The 21,014-nt window shown below is 41.5% G+C and overlaps 1 protein-coding gene and 1 pseudogene across 1 annotated transcript; both read left to right on the top strand.

Annotated features, from left to right (window-relative positions):
- The first annotated feature begins 5,532 nt into the window (after window positions 1-5,532).
- On the top strand, window positions 5,533-6,445 carry LOC122752818 (annotated as a pseudogene).
- A 13,415-nt stretch (window positions 6,446-19,860) lies between these two features.
- On the top strand, window positions 19,861-20,796 carry LOC122727581 (olfactory receptor 15-like). The gene has a single exon (XM_043965185.1). The coding sequence runs from the start codon at window positions 19,861-19,863 to the stop codon at window positions 20,794-20,796; it is 936 nt and encodes a 311-aa protein (XP_043821120.1).
- Window positions 20,797-21,014: the final 218 nt, after the last annotated feature.

The raw sequence follows: 21,014 nt of genomic DNA, 5'->3' as shown, positions 1-21,014 counted from the left end.
TCCCATCATCATCAGGAAAGGAAAATCTATTTAGTCAGAGACGAAATCTAATTAGATGGAAGACCTAGGAGTGGTTTTGTTATGTCTTGATGTTCTTAAAGGATTAATGAAAAAAGGAGGGAGAAGAGGAATACACTGGGGAAAGAAAGGGAGAAAAAAATTGGGGAAATTATCTCACGTAATTGAGGTACACAAGTAGAAGTGTATACCAAAAAGAATGAGGAGGTATGTGTATATGGAGGGTGGGGGGCTGAAACCACATCCTTACTCTTCATGTGATCAAGAGAAGAACACACATTCACAGTTGGGTACAGGAATACATTTCACTCAAAAGGAAAATAGAGAAAGGGGAGAAGGGAGAAATCTGGCCTCAGACACTCACCAGCTGTGTGACTCTGGACAAGTCACTTAACCATTCTCAGCCTCAATTTCTTCACCTGTAAAATGGAAATAATAACAACACTTTTCTCCCAGGAAAGGATAAAATATTTTGGTTTTGTTTTCAGGATAAAATAATATAATATTTTTTCTTTCTTTGTTTTTTTTTAAGTGAGGCAATTGGGGTTAAGTGACTTGCACAGGGTCACACAGCTAGTAAGTGTTAAGTGTCTGAGGCCAGATTTGAATTCAGGTACTCCTGACTCCAGGGCCGGTGCTCTATCCACTGCACCATCTAGCTGCTCGCACCTCCCTTCTTTTCTTTTTCTTTTTTTTTAGTGAGGCAATTGGGGTTAAGTGACTTGCCCAGGGTCACACAGCTAGTAAGTGTTAAGTGTCTGAGGCCGGATTTGAACTCAGGTACTCCTGACTCCAGGGCTGGTGCTCTATCCACTGTGCCACCTAGCCGCCCCCCCTTATTTTCAAAAAACCTTCATTTGATCCATCCATCTCTTCTAGGTATCATGTCATATCTCTTTACCCTTTTGTGACTAAAATTCTGAAGGCCACCTACAATAGGTTCCTCTGCTTCCTTTACTCTCACTGTTTACTTAACTCTCTACAGTCTGGCTTCTGACCTCATTATTCAACCAAAATTGCTCCCTCCAAGGTTAGCAATGATCTCTCTCTCTCTCTCTTTTCTTTTCTTTTCTTTTCTTTTTTTTTTTTTTTGCGGGGCAATGGGGGTTAAGTGACTTGCCCTGGGTCACACAGCTGGTAAGTGTCAAGTGTCTGAGGTTGGATTTGAACTCAGGTCCTCCTGGATCCAAGGCTGGTGCTTTATCCACGGTACCACCTAGCTGTCCCCTTAATGGCCTTTTCTTAATCTTCTGGGGTTTTGTTTTGTTTTGGTTTTTTGTTTTGTTTTGTTTTGTTTGCGAGGCAATGGGGGTTAAGTGACTTGCCTAGGGTCACACAGCTAGTAAGTGTCAAGTGTCTGAGTGAGGTTGGATTTGAACTCAGGTATTCCTGAATCCAGGGTCGGTGCTCTATCCACTGCATCACCTAGTTGCCCCCAATCTGCATCTTTCTTGTCCTATCTGCAACCTTTGACACTGTCAATCATCCTCTTCTTGATACTCTCTAGGTTTTCATGACACCACTCTATGCTGGCTCTCCTCCTCCCTGTCTCCTTTGCTGGTTCTTTATAGAGGTCAAGTGGGTGTCCTCCACTGCTCTATCCTTGGCCTTATCTTCTTTCTCTATGCTATTTCAGCTGCTGATCTCTATCACAACCATGCTGATGATTCTCAGATCCACTAACCTGGCCCTAACCTCTTTCCTAACCACCAGACTTATAACTTCAATCATCTATTAGACATCTCAAACTAGATGGCCTGTAGAAATCTTACATACAACACGTACAAAACTCAGAATTACTTTTCCTCTCATGCTCTTTCTTCTTCCTAATTTTTCTATTACAGACAGTTCTCACTTTACATAAGCAGTTCATTCCATAGACCTCCATGTAAAGTGATTTTTACTTAACATGAATTTGCTGGCAGATGTGGGGAAAGGAGGGAAGGGAGGCAGAAAGGGGGCTGTATACACTTGTATCAAGGACATGTAGGGTCCAGGACACAGAAGCCAGAGCAGGAGGAGAAACATATGGGGTGAGTCCAGCCTCTGGGGGCCTGGCCAATACCAAGAGGAAGAACATGCACAGGCCAGAGACAGACACAGACAGGAAAGAACAGGCAACATTTGGGGCTGGAAACAGACATGTAGTACTATATAGTAGAGAACAGAAGGTAGACATAACAGTCCACACCTTTTGGGTGGGCAGAGACAGACGTCTCAAGCCAAGCCTCCAATCCAGCACCATTGACCATTTGGTCTCTCCCCTGGTTGTTCTTCTGCTTTCAATTGGTTTTTGTTTTTAAGGATTTTTTTTAGGTGGGGGAAGGGAGGTTTTGGAGTATAGACAGGAGGGGCAAGATCAGAGAGAGCACAGAAATATTAACATAGGTAATTTTTGGAATGCAGATTTCTTTCAGAAATCTTTATGTAAAGCCAAATTTGCTTAATGTTACTTTAGGTAAAGGGAGAACTGTCTGTATATCTTTTGGGGGGGGGCGGGGCAATGGGGGTTAAGTGACTTGCCCAGGGTCACACAGCTTGTAAGTGTCAAGTGTCTGAGGTAAAATTTGAACTCAGGTCCTCCTGAATCCAGGGCCAGTGCTTTATCCACTACGCCACCTAGCTGCCCCTATATATCTTTTTCGTACATAGTTATTTGCACATTACCTCACCCATTAGACTATAAACTCCTTAAGAGTAGATATTGTCCTTTTCTTTGAAGCCCCACCATTTAACATAGTTCTTGGACACAGTAGGTACGTAATAAATAATTTTTAACTTGATTTGACTAGTACTAATATTGCTAATTATAACAATAAGAAAAAAAATTAAGGAATAAGCTTTGGCTTTGGCCAAAAAAGGGGCAAAATTATCTTTATTGATGGATGAATGGAATCAATCAGGACTATAACTTCAGCAAAGTAGCAGAAGAGAAAATAAATCTACTTCCTTTCTTTGGTCTTGATTCATTATTATAGGCGAGATGTTCACCAGCAGCTTTACTGGAGCCACTTGCACAAATTTGGCCTGGAATCTCACTTGTGCCACTTCTGTTCCAAACAGACATGGTCTGATCCACAGGTAGCGTCTTAGCATGCATCACTAGTACTTCTGGGAGTATGCAAAAGATGTTGGCTTCATCAAGTTGGACTAAGTTATCTTATTGACATAATTTTGGTATTGGACCTCAATTTATTGGACTCTGGATAACTATTTTATCTACTCAACTAAAGATCCTATTGTGTACTCGTGCTAATTTGTACATAAAATATTTAAAAGCTCATCTTAAAAACTAGAAGAAAATAAATCTACAAAAATCATCAGCGTTTTTGTTTTTATTAACAAAAGCTAGGAAGAATAGATAGAGAAATGCTAATTGAAATATCACTAAAATGCATCATACTAAGAAAAAGAGGAGCTTTGTAATATAAGATGGTTTTAAAATAAATACAACAGAATAATTTTCATATTCATAAAAGAATTAAATAATTTTAGAGGCATTCAATATTCATGCTGTGACAATATAATTATTCAGCCATGACAATATAATAAATACTATCCTAATTGATTTATAGATCTAATGCTATATAAATCAAGTTATCAAATCTGATACCATTTGCTTGCTATAAAGAATATTTATGAAAATAAAATAATTACATAATTCATCAAGAATATCTATGGGAATAATGTACAAAAAGTAGGAATAAAGGGAAGTTTTCATGACCAGATCTCAAACTAGCTAACAAAGCAGTAATTATAAAATCTTTTAAGCATTGGATAAAAAATAGAAAAGTGAGTCAACAGAACATGTATAATAATCTACTGTTTGAGAAACACACGAACACACAACACTAGGGAATGAACTCTTCACTCAGTAGCAACTGTTATAATAGATCAAGAGAAAAAAGTGGGGTGGGGACCAGAAGATCAATATATACAGTGACTATAATGATATTCAAAAATACAGTACCAAAAGACAATAAAAAAGCTAAGATAGTGGAGTAGAGGCAATAATCCAGCTGAACTCTCCCAACATTCCCCTCCAAACTGTTTTAAAATAATGCCTAAAATTGAAATCTGGAGTGTCAGAGTAAACAAAAGGTCAGGGTTAGACATTTTTCTACCCTAAGATAACTTAGGAGATCAGTAGGAGAGTTCTGTGACACTGGGAGAGGGGCTGACCTAGGGTCCATGCTATGGCAGCATCAGTAGTGGGTCTTGGAGGTACAGCAGTAGCAGTAGCAGTAGTCTCCAGAGCTCTCAGCCCAGAGATGGTAAGAGGGTTAGATAACTGATCAGAAAGAGATTACAAAGGATACTTTCCTGGCACTGAGTACAGTTGGTACTTATTGGCCACATTATTGCCATATGAAGTTCTAGGTCATAGTTCTAGGGCAGAGAGGAGCACTTGTGGTTGGTCATAAGGGAACAGGGGTCCTGGTTACAATTCTAAGGCAGAGATGAGCACTGGCTCTTGTGGCTGCAGAAAAACAGAGGCTCTTCCTGGCTAAAGATCAGAACATACACAGGGAGAGCAGATCTTCAGATCTCTCTCCAGATCATACCATCTCAGAAGCACTGAAAATTTTCAGGCCCCAAGAAATACCTTTAAAAACAGCAGCATAAATAAACCTGATGCTTAGGACAGTGGCTCATAATTAAAAGTCAAGAAATAACACTTACTAGCTATGTGACCCTGGGCAAGTCACTTAACCCCAATTGCCTCACCCCCCCAAAAAAAAAAAAAAGAAAAGTCAAGAAATAGGCTGGGGAGCAGCTAGGTGGTGCAGTGGATAAAGCATCGGCCTTGGATTCAGGAGGACCTGGGTTCAAATCCAGCCTCAGACACTTGACACTTACTAGCTGTGTGACCCTGGGCAAGTCACTTAACCCTCATTGCCCTGTTTAAAAAAAAAAAGGCTGGGAAAATGAGCAAACAAACAAATGAAAAAGAATTTGACCACAAAAGCCTACTATGGTGCCAGAGAAGGCTAAAACACAAACTCAGAAGACAATGTGAAAACAATTATGACCAAAGCCTCAAAGAAAATTGCTAATTGGACAGAGGCCCAACTCTGAAAGAGTTTAGTGTGGCAGAGGGGAAAATGGGAACAATAAATGATACTGATACAAGAAAATTATGAAAAAAAGAATTAACAGCTTGGTAAAAGAGGCACAAAAAATACTAAAGAAAACAACACCTTAAAAAAACAGAATTGGCCTAATGGCAAAAGGGACACAAAAATTCACTGAGGAAAAGAACTCCTTAAAAAAGTAGAATAGGCTAAATGGAAAAGGAGGTACAAAAATGTACTGAAGAAAAGTACTCTTTAAAAAAGCAGAATTAGGGGCAGCTAGGTGGCATGGTGGATAGAGTACCGGCTCTGGAGTCAGGAGGACCTGAGTTCAAATCCGGCCTCAGACACTTAACACTTACTAGCTGTGTGACCCTGGGCAAGACACTTAACCCCAATTACCTCACTTTAAAAAAAAAAAAAAAGCAGAATTGGCCAAATGGCAAAAAAGGTACAAGAGCTCTCAGAAGAAAATAATTACTTAAAAATTAAAATTGTGGAGGCCAATGAGGAGGGCACAACCAAGGTAGCAGTGACTTGTCTGAGCTCTATCAAATTCCCTTCCAAGCTACTTTAAAAAATCTCCTTAAAACATATACTAGGCCAGAAGCACAGGCAAGGGGAGTTGCTGTGGTTTCCTGCTTCTACAGTGCTTAAACAGAGCCACTATTTGATTCCTGGCCAGAGGGCCCTTAGCCACCTCTCTACCTTCACCTCCACTAACCAACACTTCTCTGTTCTACTATTCAAGCAGCAGCCTTCCGCTTCAGCCACCCTGGGCCATTGCCACTGCTGCCCGAGCCTCAGCTGCAACCTCTGCACAGCTGCCTTCTCCCTCTGCCTCCTCCCCATCTTCACTGCTTCCACCATCTCTGCTGCTGTGACAACCTCGTCTCCCTCTCAGGTGCAACAGAACTACCACCAGGACTCTGAGGCCACCATCACCCAGCAGATCTACGCCTCCTGTGTCTACCTGTCTGTGTCTTACTACTTCAACTGAGATGATGTGGCCCTGAAGAACTTTGCCAAGTATTTCCTACAACAGTCCCACGAGGAGCAGGAAGCATGCTGAGAAGCTCATGAAACTGCAGAAACAACACGGTGGCCACATCTTCCTGCAAGATATCAAGAAACCAGATCATGATGACTAGGAGAGTGGACTGAACACAATGGAGTGTACTTTGTACTTGGAAAAAAATGTCAGTCAGTTGTTACTGGAACTGCACAAGCTGGCAACTGACAAAAACGATCCCCATTTATGTGATTTCATTGAAACTCACTACCTGGATGAAGAGGTAAAGTCCAGCAAAAAACTAGGTGATCATGTAACCTGCACAAAATGGGGGCCCTGATTCTGGCAAGGCAGAATATCTTTTTTTTTTTTAGTGAGGCAATTGGGGTTAAGTGACTTGCCCAGGGTCACACAGCTGGTAAGTATTAAGTGTCTGAGGCCAGATTTGAACTCAGGTACTCCTGACTCCAGGGCCAGTGCTCTATCCACTGTGCCACCTAGCTGCCCCCAGAATATCTTTTTGACAAGCACACCCTTGGAGACAGTGACAATGAAAGCTAAGCCACACCTGGCTTCCCCCACACATGGAGACTATGGGTGCCACTCCTCCTGTCTTTCAGTGCATGCATATTTTGGTTATCTGACCTTTTCATAATCTGGACCAAAAAACTACCACCATTTACATCCCAATGAAGTGACTTGGTACTGATGGGGGAAAAAACCCCAACATATAATAAAATATCCCTTCAAATCAAATTCTGGAGTGACAGAACCAACAAAAAGATAGGGTAAAACAACTTTCCAGTCCAAGACAATTTAGAAACTTGAAATGAAAGCTCTGCTTCACTGGGGTGAGAGTAGAGTATAGGCTGCCTCTGGCAAGCCAGCAGTGAGGCCCTTAGCCTCGGTATAAGTCAGTAGTGAAACCTGAAGCTCCTGTACCAGGCAGCCAGTAGAGGGTTAACCTGGTATAAGCCAGGTCTTCAGAGTTACTGAATCAGTAGCAATGGCTTCCTAGGCTCTCAGTCCACAGATGGTAAGGGGGTCAGAAGGAAGTTACAGAAGACCCTTTGCTGTCACTGGGTGCAGGATTCTGTTGCATTGCCCATCCGTGGTTCTGGGTTTCAGTCCCAGGGCAAGGAGGAATATCAGAATACCAGAGAATGTGGTTTCAGGGGAATAGAGACCCTGATCACAGTTCCAGGGAGGAAAAGAGAGCTTTGTGGTCAATCACAGACCAGAGCACAGACTGGGAGAGCAGTAACCACACCTCTCCTTAAATCATACCACCTTGAAAGAATTGAAAACTTAGAGCCCCCCAGAACTATTTCTATAAATAGAAGCATTAAAAACCTGAAGCTTGGAACAGTACCCTCTCCACACCAGGAGCAGAACTCAAATTTAATGTATAAAGTTAAAACCTTGTAACCAGGTTTGTAGGGGCTTTTGAACTCCAGCTTTCTAAAGCAGTGTTCAGATTTGCTGACATCTCAGCCTTCTGGAGGAGAGGCAAGACCTCCTTGTTTGAGTCTCTAGCATGTGGGATCAGGATAAAAGAAGCAAAGAAACCTAATCCATGATACAAAGTGTAGCTAGGTGGCTCACTGGATAGAATGCCAGAAGACTCCTCTTTTTTATTCCAAATCTGGCCTCAGATAATTACTAGCTAAGTGACCCTGTACAAATCACTTAACCCTGCTTGACTCAGTTTCCTCATCTTTAAAATGAGCTAGAGAAGGAAATGGCAAACCACTCCAGGATCTTTGCCAAGAAAACTCCAAATGGGGTCATGAAGAGCTGGGCACAACTGGAAAATGACTGAATAATGACATAATACAAAAGAGTGAAACTATGAGTTATTCTGCCAATACAAGTGAAAATAGTTGCTTCTCTAGAAATCTCAAAGGTGTTTCCTTTCAAAGACTAGTACCATAAAGCTAGAAGCCTGTATGAGTTCCTGAGATAAAGGCAAGAATCTAGATATGAGTTATTTTCAGAGGTTCCCAGAGGAATCTTTAGGGGATGAGGGAGAAATTCTCCAAAGAAATATAATTTTTAAGAAGTTCCTATGCTTGAACCTCCTGCCTTTCTTACACTTCATCTGTAAAAGGAGAAGGTTGCCCCAAATGACCTCTGTATTGCCTTTCAAATCTAACTATTGAAACCCTATATTTAAACTTGAAAAAGAGGTTTTTCAAAACCACTAACAGAGTCACCCATTCACATCTACCAGAATGTAGTCAAACTTTTGTATCCTGCTTCTATCTATCATGGTTAAATCCTTGAAAAAAATGTAAACAATAGTATTTCTGGAGAGCAATTTGGAATTATGCCCAAAAGGCTATAAAACTGTGGCATACCTTTTGATCCAGCAATACCACTGCTAGGTTTATATCCCAAAGACATCCCTCAAAGAGAAAAAGAACTATTTGTACAAAAACATACATAGCAGCTCTTTTTGTGGTGGTTAAGAATTGGAAATAAAGGAATGTCTGTCAACTGGGGAGTGGTTAAACAAACTATGGTATATGATTGTACTGGAATATAATTGTGTGTAAGATATGACGAGCAGGATTATTTCAGAAAGTCCTGGAAAGACTCATATGAACTGATGTATAGTAAAGTGAGCAAAAGCAGGAGAATGTTGTGCATAGTGACAACAATATTATTTAATGAACAACTGTGAATGACAATTTTTCTCAGTAATATGATGATCAAAGACAATCCCTAAGGACTAATGAGGAAGCATACAAACCACCTCCAAAGAAAGAACTGATATTGATCAAACACAGACTGAAGCATGCTATTTTTCATTTTCATTGTTTCACTTGAGTTTTCTTATACAAAATGACTAATATGGTAATCTTTTAAATAATTGTACATTCATAACCTATATCTGATTGCTTACCACTTTAAGGAAGGTGGAGGTGAGAGAGAGAAGGAGGGAGAGAATTTGGAATTCAAAACTTTAAATAAATAAATAAAATTAAGAAGTAAAACATTGGCTTATACCTTAAAATACCAAACCAAGGCCTTAGTTCTTTGGAGGTGAGATTCACCCTGAAATGAGATCAATCAATCAATCATTACGTATTCCTTCAATACCTAATGTAAGTGGACACTCTGTGCTATTTGCAATCTATTTGGAGAAGACCCATATACATGAACAGAACAAAGAATACTATGAAGTGAAATGTGTTCAACAGGAGTTACATGGTCAAGCCTATTGGAATGAGGAAGAAAAAATCACTATGGGTTGGGCTGGTCAGAGAACAGTTCCAGGGATAGTCCATTATATAGAGGATTTGCCTTTTTTTTTTTTTTTTTTGCAGGGCAATGGGGGTTAAGTGACTTGCCCAGGGTCACATAGCTAGTAAGTGTCAAGTGTCTGAGGCTGGATTTGAACTCAGGTACTCCTGAATCCAAGGCCGGTGCTTTATCCACTGCGCCACCTAGCTGCCCCAAGGATTTGCCTTTTAATACAAGAAGCTTTTTCAGCTGTGCCTCCCTAGGAGCTTTATTTTGTATGACAATCACTAATTGCTTATTTAGCTGTCTCATGAATGTGTTTGCTTGGTAACCTATATAAGTTTATCTTTCTGCATAGTCAGATATTTGTGCCTAAAGGGATAGGGCCCATGGTCTTGTTTGCATTAGTACATGTTTTCTTGTAATGATGTTTATGAAAATATGGAACATTTTTACTAGAAAAAGTAATCCTGGGGCAGCTAGGTGGCACAGTGGATAGAGCACCGGCCCTGGAGTCAGGAGTACCTGAGTTCAAATCCGGCCTCAGACACGTACTAGCTGTGTGACCCTGAGCAAGTCACTTAACCCCAATTGCCTCGCTTAAAAAAAAAAAAGTAATCCAAAGAACATATTCTACTGACGAGCAGTCAATAGCATTATCTCTGGATATTCAAGGAAGCCTTACTGCTTTTGTATGGTATGGTAGTAGAGAGAGCCCTAGAAGAGCCAAAGACCATTTCTGTCTTCAGTACAAACAACAACAACAGCAAGCATTTAATAAGCACCTACTATGTACCATGCACTGTGCTGAGCCCTGGGGATACAGAGAAAGACAAGAAGAGTTCCTGCCCTCAAGGAACTCACAGTCTAATGGGGACAGAATATGCAAATAACTATGTACATAAACGATATTTAGTACAAATGGGTAGTAAGGTCAGAAGGAAGACACTGGCAGAGTTGAGGAGGAAAGGGAAGGACCATGAAAGGCCTCTCACAGAAAGTAGGATTTAAATTGTGCCTTGAAGGAGGCCAGATAAGCCAGGAGATGGAGGCAAAGATGAAGGGCATTCCAGACATCAGGTACAACCAGTGAAAAGGCAGGGAAAGGGGCAGCTAGGTGGCACAGAGGATAAAGCACCAGCCCTGGATTCAGGAGGACCTGAGTTCAAATCTGGCCTGAGACACTTACTAGCTGTGTGACCCTGGGCAAGTCACTTAACCCCAATTGCCTAACCTCCCCCCCCCCCCAAAAAAAAAAAGAAAAAGAAGAAGAAAAGGCAGGGAGACAGGAGATGAGGTTTCATATGTGAGGAACAGGCAGAAAGCCAGTGTATTTTGTAGAGAGTACAGCATCAGAAGACTGAAAAGGTAGGGAGGCCATAGGTTGTGAAGGGCTGTCAGAGCCAAACAGGATTTTATGTTAGATAGTGGCGGTAATAAGGAGCCAATGAAGATTATTGAGGAGGGAAAGCTGAGAGGGTCAGACATGCAATTTAGGAAGATCTCTTTGGTGGCTGAGTGGAAGATGATGCAGAGAGAGCAAAGATTTGAAGCAAAGAGACCAAATAGTAGGCTACTCCAATAGTTCAGCCAGGAGGTGAGAAAGACCTAAAGAAAGGAGGTGGCTATGTGAGTGGAGAGAAGAGGATGTTTACTAGAGATGTTGTGAAAGTAGAAATGACAGTCACAGGTCACAGGTGGATCTGTGAATGGACACAACCATTCTGTAAAGCCATTTGGAATCACACACCCAAAATTATTAAGCAGTGTGTGCTCTTTGACCCAAGAATCTTACTTTTGGGGCTTTACCCAAAAGAGATCAAAGAAATAAAGGTCCTTTATGTACAAATATATTTGCAGCAGACATTTTTAAGAGGTTAAAAGTCCAGAAACTAAGAGGATACTTAAAAATTGAAGAATGGTTGACAAAAGTTGTAGTATATGAATGTGACGGAGCACTTTTGTGCTGTAAGACCTGAAAAAAAAGATAATTTCAGAAAAATACATGGAAAGACACCAACTGATGCAGTGTGAAATGAGCAGAATCAAAAGAGTAATTGCACTATAAACAATAATTTATAAAATACATATTTTGAAGACTTAAAATTCCTTAAATGATACTAAATGTATAATGAACAGCAAAACAAGGAGAATAACTTATACAATAAAAACAACACTATAGAAAAGAACAACAGCAAAAACTTTGAAAGCTGTAGCAATTTTGATCAACAAAATGAACACGCATGATTCCAGAAAATTGATGTGACAAATGCTACCCACTAAAGAGATTTGGGGTACATAAATAGATTTCCTTGATTTGTTGTTTTATGGGTTGTCTGGACTTAAGAAAGTGATGGAGAAACTGTTAATAATGCAGATTAAATTTTTTGTTTGTTTGTTTGTTTTTTGTTGTTTTTTTTTGCTGGGCAATTGGGGTTAAGTGACTTGCCCAGGGTCACACAGCTAGTAAATGTTAAGTGTCCGAGGTCGGATTTGAACTCAGGTACTCCTGAATCCAGGGCCGGTGCTCTATCCACTGCGCCATCTAGCTGCCCCCAGATTAAATTTTAAAGTGTTTTATACATACATTTTTATTCCAGAGAGCCAGTTGTCAATCATTTTACCCTCATATTGTAGAAATATTTAAATGACTAGCCTAATTTTGGGGGCTAAAGCTGACTGGAGGACTAATCTCGGGACTTTTGACTAACTGGCTAACTGACTGTTATTAATTTAATGTGGGCCATTTATAAAGTTCCACCACACTGCTCCACTCCCAAAATTGATAAGCAAAATATTAAGAAGCCTCAACTAAATAATCAAAGCAGAGTTTATTTATGAGATACTATTTAAAATTAAGAATACAGGGAAATAAAATGTACAACCTGACTGCGTCCCATTCCGGTGCTTCCACCTGCTGCCCCTGGAACTTTTTTAATACAATAAGGGCCTTAGCCGCCTCTTGCCTCAGGGTATGTTCCACTTTTCTCTAACTTTCACTCTTTTTCTCCTTCGCTTCAGTTTCCCTGCTTCACTTTCACTTCTAACTCCACCTGCCTTAATCTTCACTTTCTCCAACCTGTACCCTGTGCCGACCACTTCTGTGCTCTCCGCTGCCTTCTGTTCTGTCTGTCTGTCTGCTCCGTCCTCTGCCGCCTTTGCTGCCCCTCTAATCTTGTCAGCTGGCCTCCAGTTCTCTTGTCAGCCCCCCTTAATCTTGTCCACAGGCCTTTCATCCTTGCTCCTAGTCCTTTAGCCTTCTCCTGCGTCCTTGTAGCTGCCCTCTCTCTTGTCTGCTGCCCTGTCCTGGTGCCTCAGCACAGGCTATGCCAGAGCCCAGCCTGGACGAGCCCAGGATCTCTCCAATAGCTCTGCTCAGGGTGGAGGGAGCTAGTGCTCCCTCCCCCCAACTGTCTGACCTGGCATCTTGTAAAGCCCATGGGGCTTTTTGGCTCAGCTGAAGCTAAGGGGGAGGGGCACCAGCTCCTCCCACACAGAAGAGACCCTGAGGGCCTAAGGCTTTCTAATCTCAGCCTAAAGGTAGGGTCCCCAAATCAAAATAAATTTCCACAATATGCCTAGTTAGGGGTCATCAGATAGAGAAAAAGCCTATTGTTTCGGAGTCCATCAAAATGGAAGCAGAACAATCATTAATGATGGTATATCAAGAGTTGCGCGACTTTGGACAAGTCACTTAACTCTTTCTTTTTTCCCATCAACATCCTAATATATATATACATATTTAATGAGGCAATTGGGGTTAAGTGACTTGCCCAGGGTCACACAGCTAGTAAGTGTGTAAAGTGTCTGAGACCGGATTTGAACTCAGGTACTCCTGACTCCAGGGCCGGTGCTCTATCCACTGCGCCACCTAGCTGCCCCCCTAGTATATTTTAATCGCGGCCAAACTATTGTGTCTAAAATGCTTTCCAGCTTCAAATCATCACTAGGCACATGGGAATAAATAATCCATACCCTACCTGCCTAACAGCAGTGTCTTGTGGACCAAATAAAACAATGAATATGAAAGCAAATTCAAAAATATAAAGCACTACACAAATGTTAAGTATTTTAAGGTAAAATAATAATAAACAAAACTAGGATTGGAGAGGAAAGCATTATAGGAGTAGAAAGGAAATTTAGAAGAGAGATGTCTCAGCTCTTTAGGGACAATTTTTTCTTGAATTCTGGCTACTTCAGTGCTTATTACTAATTGGCTGTGGAGAGCCTTGATTCTCCCATGGGCTTTTGTAGAATCAGTAACTGAGCCAAACCTGGAGACAGCCAACACAGGTTCTTTAGAGGACCACAGTCTGCCCAACAAGCCAGAAGCTAGGAGAAGGACCCTACAAGGAGCCTGTTTCTTGCTCTTCAAGGGATCTACACAGCTGTCCCTCCAGATATTAGGTGGTGAGTACGGGTGCCCAAGGAATGCTCAGAGGACTCTTCCATTTCCTACTGCAAGAATAAGTACACACTCTGCTATGTAATGGCCCAGGCTAAGACCCTTCTCCTATGAGGCAGAGGCTTCGGGGTGTGGTGTCTCAGTAGTAGAACCCAGCCACCCAGGCTCCAGGCCTGGAGATTAATATTATTAATTAATATAGTTCCTTACATGGATTGTTTGTGGAGGGGGCTTTCTTTGTATTTCCAGCATTTAGCACAGTGCCTGGCACCTAGGAAGCTCTCAGGAGATGCTAGTTGACTGACTGATTCTACAACAGAGGCTCCACAGACCTCCAAGGAGTCTGTGGACAGATTTCAGGATTTCCATAAACTTGCATTAAGGAAAAAATGCATCATTATTTTCACTAGCCTTTGGTTTCCTTTGTTCAGTTGTTTTAATCATGCCCAACTCTCTGTGACCCCATTTGGGGTTTTCTTGGCAAAGATACTGGAGTGGTTTGCCATTTCCTATCCTCGACTATTTTACAGATGAAGAAACTGAGGCCAACAGGTTAACTGACTTGCCCAGGGTCACAGAGCTAGTAAGTGTCCGAGGACAGATTTGAACTCACCTCCTCCTGACTCCAAGGCAGCTGGGTGGCACATTGGATAGAAGGCTTCCTGGAGTCAGGAAGACTTGAGTTCAAATCCAGCCTTAGACATTTACTAGCTCTGTGACTCCAGGCAAGTCACTTAAACCTGTTTGCCTCTGTTTCCTCATCTGTAAAATGATCTGGAGAAGGAAACGGCAAACCATTCCAGTATCTTTGCCAAGAAAACCCCAAATGGTGTCACAATGAGTCAGACATGATTGAAATAACTTCACAACAACAACTTCCTGACGCCAAGGCCAGTGTGCCATCTAGCTCAAACTCTGGTTTCCATTGTAATTATTTATATTTTCTTTTATGCATTAAAAAGCATTATTCTGAACAGGGTTTTCAATGGACTGTGAAAGGGATCCATAATACAAAAAAGGTGAAACCCCCCTGCCCTGCAGACAGGAATCCATGGTAAGAGAGAGAAAGAGGCAAAGAACGTGGGTGTGAAAACCTTAGGCTGGATTGCAATAATTAGCCAGGCATGGAAGGAGAAAACACAGCTGCCTACAGGGGGCATCTGAGGGGGCAGTCAAAAGGCTCACCCTTGCCAAACATATCTCCTCCACTGGCACAGAAGTACTGCAGAAAGAGCATTAGAATCCAGCTGCTGCATCCTAACTTTCCCACCAGCTCTCTCTGTGACCTGGGCAAACCACTTCCCTTCTCCTCATCTGACAGCTAAAGGGGTCAGAGTAGGCAATTCTAAAACTCCTCCAGTTCCAACATTGAATGTCTCTGAATCCCACCTCTAATCACTCCTTTATGTTAAAACATCAAGGGCATGCAACTGTGTTTTAAAATGCAACTGTTGGGCAGCTAGGTGGAGCAGTGGATAGAGCACTGGCCCTGGAGTCAGGAGTACCTGAGTTCAGATCCGGCCTCAGACACTTATTAGCTGTGTGACCCTGGGCAAGTCACTTAACCCCAATTGCCTCACTAAAATAAATAAATAAATAATAAATAAATAAATGAAATGCAACTGTTACCTTGGAAGGAGGTAACATTCACTCAGCAGGACACACAGATTTAGAGCTGGGAAGGGAGATCATCTTATCTCAACTCCTTATTTTTGCAAATGAAGAAACTGAGGCACAGAGAAGTTTGCCCAAGGTTGCACAGCCAGAATTTGAACTTAGGTCCTTTGATTCCAAACCCAGCCCTTTTTCCTCTCCACAAAAATATGGCATACTGGGAAGACAGTAGATTGGGAGTCAGGAAACCTGGGTTTTGGTCTGACACCTCAGCAATGACTTAAGTCTCAGCTCAACTCCAGGCACAAAGCAAACCTTGTCTGAGAGTGTGGAACACAAGATATTGGTAGGTTTTGATGGAGAAAGAAAAATGTTTAGAGCAAGGAGGTCTGGGTAGGGTGCCACCAAGAGGGCCCTGGTGAGCCAAGGGGCAGATCTTGGGTATTCAGGTCCTGCACCCAAAGGGAGGAGGGAGGTTCCAAAGGGGGAGCTGAAGACAAACAGCCTTCTCCTTCAGGGGACTAAAGATCTGCCAGTCCAGAGTTCAATCTATAGGAGCTTCTCACCTCCTCTGAGGTAGGTGACAGGAGTTAAAATGCCCAATGAAGGAAAGAATAGGTAGAGGTGAAGTGACCTACCCAAAGTGCAGAAAAGTGAAGAGCCAGCTAGCTAGCCTCATCACACCTAGTCCTGCTCATTCACCTGTGGAGGCTTCCATTTCTCTTATGTGAGGGGCAGTCATAGAACAGAGGATATTAGAGGCAGGAACCATGTTAGAACTTGGGATGTCAGAGTTGGATGGGACCTGGAAATCACAGAACATAGAATGGCTGAGTGGGAAGGGACTTCAGAGATGGTCATCTAACTCCAGGCTTCTTTGTTTTAAGGCCACCCCCATCAGTTCCAATTTGGCAGGATTCATTTCTCTTTCTAGATGAGAGAAAAAGAGCAAATCAGCAGTTAAAGCATTTGGTGTCATGAAGGAGGGAAGGCTAGAAGGAAGGTCCAGGGGTGAGCAAGAAGAGGGAGGGAAGGGGAAAGGAGAATGGCAGGGAGCCATGGATCAGATATCAGATAGACTCACTTTTCCATTACATTCTAGGCATTCAGTGACTGGGAGAGTTTGGAGATTGAGTAATTTGCAGATGAGGGGAAGGAGGGAAGAGTGAAGAATCAGAGATGTATAAAAGATTCAAGAAAAAGCTCAAAGCCAAAGCATGGTTCCGCGAATGAGCTATACAGTTTTGTCCCAGGAAACCTAAGGGTGAGGGTGGGGAAAATGGAAGGAGAGAAATAGATCAAATGACCTCCCGCTGAGGTCAATTCCCAAATCTAAGATGCTACAACTCCATAAGAGGCAGGGACAGGAAAATAGGAAAGAAGAAAAGAGAGGCAGGGAAACAGAAAAGGATGCAGGAGAAATTGTGGAGACTGAATGATGCTCTTAGGATTATTGATCCAGGAGGAGAGATGGGTAAGAAATGACTTGGTGAATCCATATTTTGAGCATGTTTTATAGACCCACCATAATCCATTTCATCTCCATGAAGGAGAAAACAGAAATAAAACTGTTTAATATGAAGCAGGTTAATCAAAATGCCATTGCTAGCAGCTGCCTGATGGCAAAGACTGTCTGCTCTGTGCCAGAATAGCTTTTTTTAGAAATTATGGGGCACTCAAGGAAGGGACAAGGGGAATGACAAAAATGATAGACCTTAGTGGATAGAGCACCAGCCCTGGAATCAGGAGTACCTGAGTTCAAATCCAGCCTCAGACATATAACACTTACTAGCTGTGTGACCCTGGGCAAGTCACTTAACCCCAATTGCCTCACTAAAAAAAAAATGATAGACCCAGACCTTGTTCCTGAGATGGTTACATGCCAAGAAGAGAGGAGACAGTACCATGTGGAGGGGCATGGGAGTCCTAGAATCACAGAAATCTTTCTCCAGCAGGAAGGAAGATTGAGAAGTCACCTAGCTCAGCTCCTTGCCTCCTTACACAAAAAGTCTAAACCACCCATGAGAAATGCAAATCTGTTTTCTTCCTGAATTCCACTAGTGTTTTTTCACTATCACAGGAATCCATTTCTTCTGCTTCATTTTATGTTGATAGCTTCTGTTTTTATATCACTTTCATTTCCACATAGATCCCTTCTCCTTCCCCTATGCAGAATACTGTCCCTTCTAACAAATATCCTGGAGAGTTTCACATCAGATTATAGATTTAAGGGTGGTTGTACCCTTCATTTTACAAGTGAATAAACTGAGATGAAGAGAAGTTAAGTGGCTTGCTCAGGATCACGTAGGTAAGTAAATTGTAGAGTCAAGATTTGAACTCTGGCCCTCTATCTAGAGACAGTACATTTTCTGCTGCACCACATCTCATACCTCCTTTAATTTAAACCCATTTTGATCTTCTATACACAGAGAAAAAGCCCAATATCCTTGTCACAGTGACAACAGTGAATTAAGTGAAACATCTAAACATTTTCTTTTCTTTTTTTGGATGTTTTTAAACAATTTAAAGTATTTTCTTCTTCAATCTAAACAATCCCAGGTTTTGTGTTTGGAGCTGGAACAAGACACTGGGGATGAAATCAAACTCCTTCATTTTACAGAGGTAAGGAAATCGAGGGCTGGAGACCCTGGGACTAAAACATTCCCTCTGACTCCGAATCTAGTGATTTTTCTATTCTACTATTCTTTGTCTCCCATCCTTTAGCTTTTCCTCAAAGGACATATACATTATCTTTTTGGTCCTTTCTCTAGTTACTAGATGCTTTCCAAAGCATGTAGAGAAGCTAAAGAATCTTCATGCATCCCTCACATAGTCCAGTTTTCCTAAATGACTGAGTATGGCTCTGAAATTATTAATGTAACCAAGACCTCTATGCAGCTGATTTATATTTCTTACCTGATCCTCTTCATTTTCATAAATTTCCAATCCACCTGAAAAAGTAGCTTTTCCTTTTATTTGCTTTAAACTTACCTCTTTCAAATTTCAAAGCCTGACCCTCAATTCTTATACTTTAAGATTGAGGGAAGAGTCCATGTTCATCTTACACAATAGTCAAAATCTCCATGATTTTTTTACAGGGCACAGTTTTACTCTTTCTTATCTTTCATCTTTACAAACTGAGATCTGTTTTATTCCTCTATTCCAAAACTAGATAACTTTTACTTCCTAGGTTTCCTCATCTTCAAAATTAGAAGTGTCATGGGTGTGCTGGAGTCAGCTCTAACCAGCTCTCAGAACTGACCATTCAAATTTCAGGGCAAGCATTTAGCCCTCAGGAATCAGCAGCACTGCACATCAGGGCTTGATGTATTGCTTTGCTGATTTTCTACATGTAAGAAAGGGATGGAGAAAATAATAATAACTAAAAAATAATAATAATAATGCATTCCCTTCATTTTTGGAGGGCTGGCTGTTATATTTTCCAGCATATCCCTGGTTGGAGCAGATGATCTCAAAGGTCCTTTCTAGATCTAACGTCCAAGATTTTAAGTTCCCTTCTTCTCTTCTAGTTCCAACATTCTATGTTCTAAAATGCCTTGCACCCCTCAGGCTTTGTATGATTCTGTCCTATTATAACACAATCCCAATCTAATGAGCATATTTTCCATTAATAAGGTCACATAATCAAGAAAAATACTAATGTGATTGAACATGGAAGGAAGTCAGGTATGCAAATAAACTAACTGAGTCATAAGGAGTGGAGGAATTAATTATCTTGACCAAGACAGAGGAGCAAAGGTGCAAAGAATATAAACCAGAAAATAATCTAAAACTCCATCTAGGATCTAGAGTACAGTATCTATCTATTAATCTAATCTACATATATGTAATATTTCTTTTATATGGTTTCCTAATCATATGTTGCTCAAATTAGTATTAAAATGAGTCTGTATTTATGAATCATGTACTATCTGGAAGGAAAAGAAATGATCATATCTACCTACATACCGATATCTTTGTATATGTACAGATATATTTTAAGTCATCCCTTTTCCTAGTTGTGTGTTGCTAAGGCTAATATTAAACTGAGATTGCATTTAAAATTTCAAAATCTGACCCTCAATTCTGATACTCTAAGATCAAGGGGAGAATACATGTTCATTTTAGCCAATATTCAAGACCCCCATGACTTTTTGTGTTGGCCATAAAAAAAAGAGGAAGGAGATACCCAAAAGCCAGGCAGGGGAAGTCAGCCTCAGAATTACTGTGGAGTGAGAAGATCTGGGACTTGCAGAACCAAACTTGTAGGTAGCCATGGAGCCAGGAGACCCATGAAATAAATAATCTTTAATCTTTCTTATCTTTTTTCTGTTCCTTTCTTTTTTTTTCCTTGTCTTTTCTGAAGACTTGGTATGGAGAAAATGAACTCTGTCCAGAAGTTCACAACTCTTACTTATTGCTCTCCTGACAGTTTTCTCATTATGGTGACCTTTCTTTCTTCCTTAGGGGACAGAAAGTGGCCAGTGATGGGAGGAGACAACAACAGCTCCTTCAAAGGTTTCATCCTGATGGGCATCTCTGACAATCCCCAACTGGAGATGATCTTTTTTGTTGTTATCCTGTTCTCCTACCTGTTAACCTTGGTGGGCAACTTGACCATTATCCTAATATCACGCCTAGATGCCCGGCTTCACATACCCATGTATTTTTTCCTCAGTAACCTCTCCACCCTTGACCTTGCCTTTATCACAAGCTCAGTCCCTCAGATGCTATTGAATCTGTGGGGACCAAACAAAACTATCAGCTATGGTGGTTGTATAACTCAGTTATATGTCTTCCTCTGGCTGGGTTCCACTGAGGCTATCCTGTTGCTTGTAATGGCATTTGATCGCTATGTAGCTGTTTGCCGGCCCCTGCATTACATGATCATCATGAGTCCTCGGCTTTGCTGGCAGCTAGCTGCCATTCCCTGGCTAGGTGGCCTGGGAAACTCCCTAATTCAGTCAACATTCACTCTGCAGCTCCCACTGTGTGAACAGGTAGTTGACAATTTCCTCTGTGAAGTACCAGCTCTGATCAAGTTGGCCTGTGGTGACAGAAGCCTCCATGAGGCTGTACTCAATGGTGTCTGTGCCTTCTTCACTGCAGTGCCCCTGAGCATCATCCTCATCTCCTATGGTCACATTGCCCGGGCTGTTCTGAAGATTCAATCAGCTGAAGGCCGCCGTAAGGCCTTCAATACTTGTGGCTCCCATTTGATAGTAGTATTCCTCTTTTATGGCTCAGCTATTTATGCCTATCTAGTGCCAGCCAAGAGTAGTTCCCAAGACCAGGGCAAATTCATCTCTCTGTTTTATTCAGTAGTCACACCCATGGTGAATCCCCTCATCTACACTCTGAGGAACAAGGAAGTGAAGAGAGCATTAAGGAAGTTGTTGGTAAAAGGGAGGGAGGAACAGTGAGGGAAGGGAGGAGTGGGCCATCATATCTTTTCTGTTTTCACTCTCTGTCTCTCTGTGTCTTTCTCTGTCTCCCTGTCTCTGTGTCTCTGCGTCTATGTGTGTGTGTGTGTGTGTGTGTTCGTCTCTCTGAATCTCTCTCTTCAGATCTACATTACTATAACAAACTTTGATTTCCATCTAAGGTACCTTTGAGTAAGTTAAAAACCTTCCCAAAAACC

The sequence above is a fragment of the Dromiciops gliroides genome, chromosome 1 (assembly GCF_019393635.1).
Source record: "Dromiciops gliroides isolate mDroGli1 chromosome 1, mDroGli1.pri, whole genome shotgun sequence".
NCBI lineage: Eukaryota > Metazoa > Chordata > Mammalia > Microbiotheria > Microbiotheriidae > Dromiciops > Dromiciops gliroides.
Note: the sequence above shows the minus strand (reverse complement) of the source record. Positions and strands in the feature narration are given on the sequence as shown.